Source organism: Mastomys coucha, unplaced genomic scaffold (assembly GCF_008632895.1).
Source record: "Mastomys coucha isolate ucsf_1 unplaced genomic scaffold, UCSF_Mcou_1 pScaffold7, whole genome shotgun sequence".
In the NCBI taxonomy this organism is placed as follows: domain Eukaryota; kingdom Metazoa; phylum Chordata; class Mammalia; order Rodentia; family Muridae; genus Mastomys; species Mastomys coucha.
This window is the reverse complement of record NW_022196913.1, coordinates 31559686-31572505: the sequence shown is the minus strand read 5'-3', so window position 1 is coordinate 31572505 and position 12820 is coordinate 31559686. Positions and strand designations below refer to the sequence as shown.

Here is a 12820-nt window from a genome sequence, read left to right as displayed (position 1 = left end):
GAAAAAGATAAAACCCTTATTTTCTCACACTTCTTCAAAAAGAGCTCAAAGTTTCTTTTGCCCATATTATGAGGAAGCTTGAAATACACACACACTCACACACACCCACACACACACTCACACACACACAAACACTTTTATATATGTATATATGTGTATGTGTATAAATATAAACACATATGAAAGCTTACACAATAGTACCATTCCATACAGCTTCTCTGTAATGTTTTTAATGCCATTTACCCCTCCACATATATTGTACTCTCCGCTGTTCTTCTGTCATCCACCCCAATTTAATCTTTCCTGGTCTGTGATTCTACTTTAAGTTCTTATACTACTACATTCCTTCAAAACTCTCCCTACCCCTGTCCCCTTATTAATTTCTTGACCTCTGTGAGTATTAAGAACATTGATGTAGGGCATTTCATCTACAGTCCCCCCCCCCTTGAGTACTGAGAGTCATTCACTTGCTGAATCTCCAGTATATTCTAGAGGGTCCCCTTGCTACCAACCTCCCAAGGTTGCCAGTTTGCATCCTTTCTTCTGGGCCTCGGGGCTTCAGTCCTGTCTCTCACCCCCCACCCAATACCTGATCATGTTTTCCTTTTTGGATCCTTGTCCCTTCACCCCCAGGTTCCTCTCTCCCCTTTATGTGACTGTTTTTTCTCCCTCTCAAGTGGGACTGAGGATCCTCACTTGGGCTCTTAGGCTTGTTAACCTTAAGTTCTGTGGATTGTATCCTGGGTATCCTGTAATTGTTTGGCTAATATCCACTTATTAGTGAGTACATACCATGCATGTCCTATTGGGTCTGATTTAACTCACTCAGAAAAATATTTTCTAGTTCCATCCATTTGCCTGCAAAACTCATGATGTACTCATTCTTAGTAGCTGAGAAGTATTCAATTGTGTAAATGAAGCACATTTTCTGTATCAATTTTTCTGTTTTGGGACATCTGGGTTGTTTCCAGTGTCTGGTTATTACAAATAAGGCCACTATAATCATAGTGCAACATGTGCCCCTGTTGCATGGTGGGACATTTTTGGGTATATGTCCAAGAGTGGTATAGCCATATCTTCAGGTAAATCTATTTCTAATTATCTGAGGAAATTACAGATATATTTCCAGAGTGGTTGTATCAGTTTGCAATCACATCAGCAATGGAGGAGTGTTCCTCTTTCTCCACAGCCTCACCCACATGGAGTCACCTGAGGTTTTGATTTTAGCCATTCTGATTGGTGTAAGGTGGAATATCAGAGTCATTTTGATTTGCATTTCCCTAATCACTGAGGTCTTTGAACATTTCTTTAAGTTCTTCTCAACCTTTCGAGATTCCTCTGGTGTGAATTCTCTGTTCAGTTCTCTAACCCATTTTTGATTGGGTTGTTTGGATTTTGGGGGGATGAGTTTTTTGTGTACTTTATATAATTTGGATATTGGCCGTCTATCAAATGTGATGTTAGTGAAGATTATTTACCAACCTGTATGTTGCCAATTTGTCCTATTGGCTATGTCCCCTGCCTTATAGAAGTTTTCCAGTTTCATGAGTTCCCATTTATCAATTCCTGATCTTAGAGAGTGAGCCATTGCAGTTCTGTTTAGGAAATTTCCCCTTGTGCCAACGTGTTCAAGGCTCATTCCCAATTTCTCTTTATGAGATTCAATGTATCTGATTGTATGTTGTAGTCCTTGATCCACTTGTACTTAATATGGAACTATTTTCATTTTTCTACACATGGACTTCCAGTTAGAACAGCACCATTTATCAAAGATGCTTTCTTTTTTGTATTGTATGTTTTTGGCTTCTATGTCAAAGATCAAGAATCTATAAGTGTGGGGTTTTATTTCTGGGTCATCAGTTCTATTCCATTGATTAACATGTCTGTCTCTGTATAAATATCATGGAGTTTTTGTCACTATTGCTCTGAACAATTTTCATGTTTAAAAATAACCTTTATGGAAAATTTACACATGAATTCTGTGTATCTTTATTATGCTCATTCCTTGCCCCATCTCCTCCAAATTTTCTTGAAGCTATGTAAGAAGGGAGTCACATACAATTGTATTGGAGAAGTTATGCATTCATTGTGAACATTGCTTCCTAAAGATAGTCAGGATTACAGGAAGCATTAAAAAAATTGTATCTCTGGTTAGGTTACATAATGTTTTATACTTTGAGTATAATAACTTTGACTTTCATTAATTTTCTGTGAAGTAAATTGTGAGTTTATTGAAGTAAAGTGTAAATATACTTTCAAGCTTAACTTCTCGTGTTGTGACAAATTGAGTGGTCAACCTAACTTTATTGATATATATTCTTTTCAAAAACAAAAGATGAATAGGCTATTTAGATTTGAACATTTAAAGAGAATGCTTTTATTTTTTAAAAAGAGTCCAATGACACAAACACATGCATTCAACAGCCTTACAATTAAAAGAAAATTCTCAGCAATGGACTGTCATCAACCATCTCCAAAGCAGACTGTGTAGATGTGCATTTAGCACTCTTTCCCAGTTATGCGACACATGAGTGTTTGGAGATGAAATTTCATGTAGAATGCATCAAAGCGTAGGCAGTGAGAAATGTTGAACATTGCCAAAAACTTTTTACTTTTTTCAGTTGATCTTAGGCCTGGAAGATATTCCCAAAAGATAACTTTATCCCACCATTTTGTTTTAGGATAGACCTAAAAATCAAAATAATAGATGGTTACTTGATTATATTTATTAGTCCTCCTTTCTCCTTGTTTCTTAGGTGTTCAGTCAGAGAAATGCTTTCAGAGATGTAATACTGCCATCAAAGTTATGTGTTTTCAATATCCAAGAAAAGAGACTCAAATGGACTTCTAGCATCTAAAGTAAAGACTCATATGCATTTATTTTAACATGTTTGCATGATTGCAGAGGAAGGATGTTGTTTCAGAAGTAGAAGAAAAGTAGGAAATCTCTATTGAATTCTGGGACAATAGAGGAGCTCATGTCAGTTTATCACTCAGGAAACTCTTACATGTTCTTTAATACGTATTTCACAGAAGCTGCTATGGACTACCATTCTTTTATACATTTCAACTATACCCATTCTCCATGCAGTATATGTACAAAAATATGATGAGGATCAGATGGTGATGTAATATTCAGAGCTAAGGGATGACTATAACTGAAAGACCTGATTTGTTTTCACTCCAACCAAGAAAGGTGTCCTCTAAGTGCCTAGGAGACACAGCTTTGTGTCATTCTAATCCTCAGGATGGAAAGTAATGTGAAGCATCACTGACAATGTTGGTGCTGCCAGCAACCTATTAGAGCAGTGGTTCTCAACCTTTCTAATGCTGTGAACTTTTGATATAATTCCTCATGCTGTGGTAACCCCAACCATAAATTTATTTTTGTTGCTGCATTATATCTGTAAATTTACTACTGTATTTAATTGCAATATAAGTATACACTATGCAGGATATGTGATATATCCTCCTTTTGATAGGGTCATATTTCCCCCAAAGAAGTCATGACACACAGGTTGAAAAACACTATCTTAGGAGAAGATCATCCACACGGTCAGATATCTATGTTTCACTCTCGAAAAACAAGCTATTTGAAAAGTTTTTTTAATTTGCACAACCAACTTCTTTTATGAATGAAAATAAGTAATGGGAAATTGCTCACCTTTTGAAGGATCCACATAAGGTCCTTACTGATTTCATTTATTTTCAGCTCTATCAGCTGAAATTTTGAGAAGATAGATTCAGGGACATTTTGCATGCCACTCAGTACCTCCACCATATAGAAAATAGGGTTGACCCATGAATCCATAAAATCGATCATCATTTTTAAATACTTTTTTGTCTGAGAAAACACAGAGTAGAAGCATGGTATTAAAAGAATTTCAGTGCAGGAAGTTTTTTTGCATTTAATGCCATATAAAGAACCTAAATTGAAACATATTTTTACTATGTACATATGACCTGTGTTGTATGGATGTTATATTTAAAAATTAGTCTATTTCTGCAAAGTAAAGTAAATTATGATCTGTATCAACTACCATTTTTCTGAGGTTAGGCCATGATGTTTTGTTTTTCCCAAGCAATTCTAACAGCTTCCTTCTAGCAAGATCATTATTTGACTACTTGTTTATCAATTGGTAAAACACGTCTTGCTGAGCACAATATCAGCCAATAACATTTGACTCAGGAAAGATAGACTCACCAGCTGGGGACAACTGGTTCAAATCATTTCCACTCAAGGATTCATTCATTCCAATAAGTTATGACATTCATTCATGTACACATTTATGATTTTAGGTGAGTTTAAGAAATTAAAATAAAGATACGACTAAGAGAGCAGGATACTCATTATAGTGCTTTCCCCTTTCCTCTGACAGAGCGTGATATTAGTTAGCATGTATAGGTGAAGTACATAGCATTGGCTTTAGTAATGTAATCAGTGTAAGTGTAACTCACAAAAGAATTTTGTCACTCTAGTTCTTATTTGATTTAATGTATTCATTGTATTGATGTTTGTTAGTTTCCCAGTGGTCATGAATATGAAGATAGACTAGAGCACATCCATTCCAATGAAAAGAGGTAATGGACATTAAGGGAAGGTGAAGGCAAATGATGATGTCAATACACAAGAGCAAGGTGGTATGTGATTAAGATTATGATCAGCAGTTGGATGAAGTACCCAGTGGCATTATTAAAGATCATCTAGGTGTAAATATCCCATACCATTTTTGGTTTTTGTTGTTGTTGCTGTTGTTTAGTGACTCAAATCATATCATCTGTAGTTAAGTTTATGTGTGGGTCATATATAACAATGCGAAAAAAAAAAAAACTTTGTGGCATGTCTAGAAATATTTTAGCTCTCAAGAAATGTTCCTCATTTCTTTGTCCTCATTTCCTTTTCTTGTTTTTGATTAATATGCAAATTAAATCATATTAAGATGTGCTATTACATGGAATTAGAATAAGGAGATGATAGCAATCATAAAATAGAACTGCCATGATAAGTAGATATTTTCATTGTGAATTTGGGTATTGTTGCATCCTAAGGAATATAAACTAGTATTTCACAGGACTACTCTGCTCAACTGGTTTTCAGTTAAAGCATAGAGAATCATAGAAGAATGATGAAATAGGTAAAAATAGAAATAGAATCAAGAGAGATATGAAAATAAAGATAGAGCGTGATAGTGTGTCCTTGCAATTCCTGCCATGGGTATTTTGTTCCACCTCTTAAGAAGGAACAAAGTATCCACACTTTGTTCTTTCTTGTTCTTGAGTTTCTTGTGGTTTGTGGATTGTACTTTGTGTATTCCAATCTTCTGGGATAATATCCATTTATCAGAGCACACATATCATGTGTGTTCTTTTGTGATTGGGTTACCTCACTCAGGATGATATTCTCCAAATACAACCATTTCACTAAGAATTTCATAAATTCATTGTTTTTAATAGCTGCGTAGTACTCCATTGTATAGATGTACCACATTTTCTGTATCCATTCCTCTGTTGAGGGACATCTGGGTTGTTTCCTGCTTCTGGCTATTATAAATAAGGCTGCTATAAACATAGTGGAGCCTATGTCCTCATTACATGCTGGAGCATCTTCTGGGTATATGCCCAGGAGTGGTATAGCTGGGTCCTCAGATAGTACTATGTCCACTTTCTGGAGGAACTGCCAAACTGATTTCCAGAGTGGTTGTACCAGCTTGCAATCCCACCAGCAATAAAGGAGTGATCTTCTTTCTCCACAACCTCTCCAGCATCTGCTGTCACTTGAGTTTTTTACCCTAGCCATTCTGACTGGTGTGAAGTGGAATCTTAGGGTTGTTTTGATTTGCATTTCCCTGATGACTAAGGATGTTGACCATTTCTTTCGGTGCTTCACAGCCATTTGGTATTCATCAGTTGAGAATTCTTTGTTTAGCTCTGTACCACATTTTTAATAGGGTTATTTGGCTCTCTGGAGTCTAACTTCTTGAGTTCTTTGTATACATTGGATATTAGCCCTCTATCAGATATAGGATTGGTAACGATATTTTCCTAATTTGTTGGTTGCCATTTTGTCCTATTGACAGTGTCCTTTGCCTTACAGAAGCTTTGTAATTTTATGAGGTCCCATTTGTCAACTTTTGATCTTAGAGCATTATGTATTGGTGTTGTGTTCAGGAAAATTTCCCCTGTGCCTAAGTGTTTGAGGTTCTTCACCACTTTCATTTCTATTAGTTTGAGAGTATCTGGTTTTATGTGGAGGTCCTTGATCCACTTGGACTGGAGCGTTGTACAAGGAGATAGAAATGGATCAATTTGCATTCTTCTACATGCTAACCACAAGTTGAGCCAGCACCATTTATTATTTATGCTGTCTTTTTTCAACGGGATGGCTTTAGCTCCTTTGTCAAAGATCAAGTGACCATAGGTGTATGGGTTCATTTCTGGGTCTTCAATTCTATCCCATTTATCTACCTGCCTGTCACTATACCAATACCATGCATTTTTTATCACATTTGCTCTGTAGTACAGCTTAAGTCCCGGGATGATGATTCCACCAGAGGTTCTTTTATTGTTGAGAATAGTTTTAGCTATTCTAGGTTTTTTGTTATTGTAGATGAATTTTCAAATTGCTCTTTCTAAGAACATGAAGAATTAGTTGGAATTTTGATGGGTATTGCATTGAATCTGTAGATTGCTTTTGGCAAGATAGCCATTTTTGCTATATTAATCCTGCCACTCCACAAGCATGGAATCATAGAGAGTCATAGAGAGAAATTATCTAACTAAAAAAATATGATTGCAGAAAAAAAGAAGAGGGTGATAGTGTTCAGTAACGTAAGATATCATCATGCAGAAGCCAGTAACAACACAGAATTAATAGTCACATTGTCACCACTGATGTAGTAGTGAGTATATAACCATACATAGCCAACTTATCTCAAAGTATCCTAAAAAGGAGTGTAAAATTTTATTGGAAAGTCATTGCTAAAATATCATTCTTTAAATGGTCTGTTCTATTTAAGTATCTCCTATACTGTTATTGGGTATTTGATTTTACTAATAATTTAGCAACAATATAATCTGATTATATATTTCACCTCTATTTTTTCTGCAATCATGATTACTGAATCTATCATAATGCCTGCTATAACTGACTGCAGCCCACACCAAGGGTATTAAATTCTGATGTTTTATGAAAAAAAAAACATTAAGGACACTTACCTTGATACTTTCATATTCAGGACCATGATGTGGCGGGTTTGTGACGTTAGAGTGGCAGTAATTTCTGGCTCTGACAACTTCTTCATCATGCCTATTCATGCGTGAAACCTGTGAATAAAAACAAAAATTCAGTTAGAGGTCAGAAATTATATAAATGAACTGATAACCAGAATATTAATATATTTTATTGAATGTATAAATTATAACAATAAGTATTTCATAAAAAGCAGATATTAAGAAAATAAGAAAGTGCCAATTACTTAATTCTGTGTCTATTTTGTTTCTGCAATTTTGTTTGGGTTTTCACTAACTTTTGAATATTCCAAGTCTTCCTCTGTTCCTCCTTTCTTCTTGCATAAATGTTACTATTTGAAAGGCAAACACTGATAGGAGTAAATTTATCAATTACTGAATGTTTTAATTTTCATCTTTCTCTAATATCTCTGCACAAAGCCATAAAATATGTTTATTAGCCTTCCTGTTTTATATGAATAAATACTGATATCTTATCCAGATATCAGAATTATAGCTTTATTAATGTAATACTAAATACATAAAGCTGTGCAGTTAATAATAGAATGGTATTGTGTGCATTATGGCAAAATCACTTGCAAAATAGACTATTTTACCACTAACTCTATATAAATATGTCAACAAAATATAAAAATTACCAGTTTATGTTGTGTGTTGGATTAATGGTAGTATAGTTGTTGAAGTTTTAAATTTACTAAAATGTATTTTAGAATATAATATTTATTTCTAATAATCAGATATTTCCTCTAAGTTCCATGGATTATTGTTAAGGTTAAGAACTTGAAAACTGTCAGCTAAGAACAGGAATTACAAATATTGTAGAATGCTTTTTCATCTAGGTTGCAGTCATTGAAATGAGGCTCATTTTGGGGAGTGGCCAGAAGTTCATAAGGTACTTACAAGTGTTGCAAATTGTCTAGATGAGAATGGGCTGTTATACTGTGCCATATTAAGGAAAAAAATAACATAGAGTTAATAAAAAAAACCATGAAGACATGTTTATTGAAAGCAGAAACACATTTTCTTGATGTTTATCATATAGATTTCCCTCCTGTCATTCTTTCCTTTCTGACTTTGAGAAATGACCTGTAGATTTCACCAAGAAAGGAGTGGTTACTTTTCTATTCCTGCCCAGACATTGGACAAATTCTATCACTGAAAATATTTAAACCACAATTTTTAACAATTAGGAGCTTCTTGATATACTAGATTCATTCCTTCCTTCTTTTCTTTCTTTCTTTCTTTCTTTCTTTCTTTCTTTCTTTCTTTCTTTCTTCCTTTCTTTTCTCCCATCCATCCTCCTGCCTTGCTTTCCTCCAAGCCTCTTTCATTTTCCATCTTTCCTTTCTTCCTTTCTGTTCTTGTTTTTCTTTCTTTTTATCTTCCTTCCTTCCTTCCTTCCTTCCTGTCTGTCTGTATGTCTGTCTGTTTTTTTCCTTTCTTTCCTTTTCACATAGTTCAGTTTATTTATCTTATGAATATATACTTCACTTTAATGCACATTTGGTACAGTGAATATCCACAGTGTTCTAAATGAAACTAGTCAGTAGAAATTCATGATCTTTAATACAACAACAGGAAATGAAAATTCTTCCCCTAATTTCAGTAGTTGGTACACACTTTACCTATAAACGTGTGTTTTCTGATATTTGAATCATGATTATTAGTGTTTCAAGTACTAGTGCAGTTCAAGCATTAGCATGAATTTCGAGACACTTACAAACTCTTCATGCAATTTCTCAGCAAGAATTTGGATGACTTCAGCTCGCTGGATGGCATTGTTAAATGTGATCACAAGGGGATCTGAACAGACGTCCCCTTCTGTTTGACATGCAGGAACTGATGAAGTTTTCTCCCACAAAATCAAGTTTGATACCACCAGCAGCAGGAATGCCCCTGCTACAGAGAATCAAGAGCCACTTATGAGTGATACATTAAATCTGAGTTTTCATAGACCCAACTTATTCAGGAAAGCTTTATCTGTCCTAAGTTTTCTTTAGTGAATGACTTGGCACATAATATCTAAAATGGCAGATAGAAACTGCTGTGAGTACATAGTCCAGTAATTGTGTTTTTCTGTATCATAGTTTGAGAAGCAAGTGGTATCACAATTTTTTATTGTTTTAGAAGTTTAATCTCATTTTCAGTTAACAAAACTCATGACGAATTTGTAATTTTTAAACTTTGTATCTGATGTCAATATTTTTGACACTGACGGGAAAAGGACAGCACGGTTTACATGCTTGCTTCTTCTACATGTTTGAAAATAGATAAACAGAGGATGATCACTAACACAGAAGATGATGAGAATGTTATCCTCAAAAAATAATGTCAGCTTGCAACTGCTAACTTATGATAAATCTCTATCAGCATTTTTTATTAGATATTTTCTTTATTTACATGTAAATTTCTCCGTTTCCAGTTTCCCCTCTAAAAACAAAGAAACAAACAAAAACAACAAAAAGAAATCCCTGTTGCCTCCCCTCACCCCATGCCTGCCACCCCATCCTCTCCCACTTATTGGCCCTGGCATTCCCCTACACTAGGGCACAGAACCTTCACAGGGCCGAGGTCCTCTCCTCCCATTGATGATCGGATTTGCAATCCTCCACTATACACATGCTGCCAGAACAATCAGACCTCTCCATGTGCAGTCCTTGGTTGGTGGTTGAGACCCTGGGAGCTCTGAGGGTACTAGTTAGTTCATATTGTTGTTTATCCTCAGGGTCTATCAGCATTCTTCGCATTAAAAACTTCAGATCATTTTCATTAAAGTTGATCTGAATAATGATTTTGTGAGCAGATCTGATTCTCATATTGTAATCTGAATATATTCATAAAGGAGGTGTCTTACATGGTGAAAGCTTTCCTAATGTAATATTATCGATGATGTGGAAGTCAGAACAACAACTGTTAGCACTTTCTCCCTCACTTTGCATGGAACTCCACAACTTACTGGCAGAAAACACAGACACTGTTCTAAGACTGTTTTATCAAAGATCATCATTATTTGTAAAGAATAAAATTTATCACTATGCTGTCATAGCAGAAGCTTTAAAGGATTGAATCGATCTGCTTTGTTTTTCTTTATTACACTCAATTTCAAAAGTTGTAATAATGATCAGGATTAGCCTAAACTTTCAAAAAGCTACTCATGAGACACCTCAAAAGGAGCCTTACACATAAGGCTGAGGGAATATAGGAGAGTAAGTTGAAGAGTGAATATAAGCATTAGAGGTCCAGAGTGTTTGCTGCAAGAAATTTTTCATTATTTGTTTATTCATTGCCAAATGTCCAGTCCTAAAATAATAGGCATATGAGCAACAGTAAAGGAATTAATAGATTATCTATATGCATCTACAAATGTAACAATAACGATTAATGAAAAAAAGTCCCTGAATTTGAAAGAATCCATGGGAAAAGGTTTTTGAGGAGTTGGATGAGTGATGGAATACAGTAGTCATGCATGAAATTCTTAACAAAAATAGAAAGATAAAAATGTCTTCCTGGTTCATTTAAAAATTATTTTAGTTGTCATCTCCTTTTTTTCTTTTAGCAAATATCACTAACACAATATGATGATTTTTCAGCATCCCAGCATCCCATTGCTCTTCCCTTTGTGATGTCACTTGGATTATACTAAACTGAAAAGATAGAAACACTATATAAACACTGTAAGATACAATCTGACAATTTTGTCTACTTTAGGCTTCTGAACTTAAAGATTATTCAGATGTATTTCAATGAGAAAACTCATAAAATATTCACAATCACAAATCTTTTCCTTTTGCCTTGAGATAAGATGAATTGGACCCACTAACTTTAAATCCTCAATAATTTCCAATTTCTAAAGATTCGATACATTTTTCTTTTGAGCTATAATATCTGCTCTGGAAGGTGTCCCATGCATCAGAAACACTTAAGGATCCCTATCATTTGTGTTCATTTGGATACCAGCAATACTTTCCTCCTCCTCTCATTTCAATACAGAAGGTGACACAGATTATCTTAGAATATTGAAACATATCACAATTTAATATATATGCCCTGGACAATTTCTTCTGACCCATAATTGTTCTTGTCTGAGAAAACTGTAGGAAATAAATTGACAAAACCCGGAAAAAAGGGAGGTCCAACAACAGGCCCAAATTTGGATCCAGCTCAAGGGGGTTGAGGTGTGGTAAGGCCTGATGCTATTACTGAGGCTATAATGTACTCACCAAAAGCAGTCTATCATGACTACCCTTTGAAAGACCCAACAAGCATATGAAAGAGTCAGATGTAGATATTTACATCCAACCAATGGACTGAAGCTGGTGACCCCTGTGGTTGAATTAGGGAAAAGCTAGAAGAGGCTGAGGTGACCCTTGAGGAGGAACAGCAGTCTCTAGTAACCTTGAACCCCGAGATCTCCTGGACACTGACCACCAACCAGGCAGCATACAGAAGCTGATATGAGGTCCCCAGCACATATAAAGCAGAGGACTGCCAGGTTTGGACTCAGTCAGAGAAGATGTACCTAACCCTCAAGTGACTTGAGGCCCCAAGGATTGGGCAGTTGTGGTAGAGTGGGTGCATCCTTGTAGAGAGGAAGGGAGGAGGTATGGGAAATGAAACTGTTAGAGGGTGGTCTAAAAGGGCAGTAAAATACCAAGTATAAAAAAAGATTATATACATATACATATATATATATATATATATATATATATATATATATTAAAAGAAAACATTTTTAAAGCTATGTGGAAGCCTATTCTGAGTTTTCTCTTAGTAAACTTTGAACAAATATCTCATCACAAAAATTACAAAAATCAAATAATTAATAAAAACGAATTTCAAGAAAACGAACTCAAAGAATCGTTGAAGTGGATAATTTAACTTAGAGAGGCACAGTGGGGAGTTTACTTACTGAAGTAAGGTTGACTCAATGGCAGCATTTTTGACCAGGACTTCCCAAGCAGGATGAGTTCTGATTCTGCAGAGCTTCTTCACTGGAGTCTTTCAATAGTCTAGGTCTTCTCGCCCTATATAGTTTAGCAGATAGCTCCTAGGGCATGCACAACCATGTGATAGCAAGAAGTCACATAGAGAATCCCTTGTTCAAGAACAGTCTGTCTGTCTTCACAGAATGTTAACAATTTAATTACAACACACTTATCTGTATCTGGATGGTTCCTTTTTGCTTGTTTCTACATGGTGATTCTTGTCCTAATTATTTTTGAAATTTTTGAAGCCATCTCAGCTGCCTGATAATGGATGGTCAATTCACAGCAGGAAGAAACTATTGTTCATAATTATTTCCCTTTCCTTAGACTCTTAGATTCTTCCTATCACCTTTTTTTTTCTAATATTTATGGACAGAGATGGATTCTTTACTGAATATTTGACCACCATGACATAGCATTAGTAAATTATCTGCAGTGTTATCATAAATCTTTGCTAGTAATCACTGATTAGTGTGAAAAGTCTTTGTCTAAGAACTAAAGAGACAGTTAAAATAATTTGCATACTTAATTTAGAAGCTTAGAAATCAATTTGAAAGCAGGGCAGTCATTGCGCATGCCTTTAATCC

General features: G+C 35.3%; 1 protein-coding gene across 2 annotated transcripts; it reads right to left on the bottom strand.

The window, feature by feature from the left end:
* Positions 1-2499: 2499 nt before the first annotated feature.
* On the bottom strand, positions 2500-12185 carry LOC116082305 (prolactin-8A9-like). Of its 2 annotated transcripts, none has more exons than XM_031359196.1 (6): positions 12158-12185; positions 8969-9147; positions 8149-8187; positions 7216-7323; positions 3665-3844; positions 2500-2688 (listed from the first exon to the last, which is right to left on the bottom strand). In XM_031359196.1, the coding sequence occupies exons 1-6, from the start codon at positions 12183-12185 to the stop codon at positions 2500-2502; spliced, it is 723 nt and encodes a 240-aa protein (XP_031215056.1). The 2 variants fall into 2 exon arrangements, with proteins under 2 accessions (XP_031215056.1, XP_031215057.1); XM_031359197.1 differs by having other exon boundaries at positions 8969-9144.
* Positions 12186-12820: the final 635 nt, after the last annotated feature.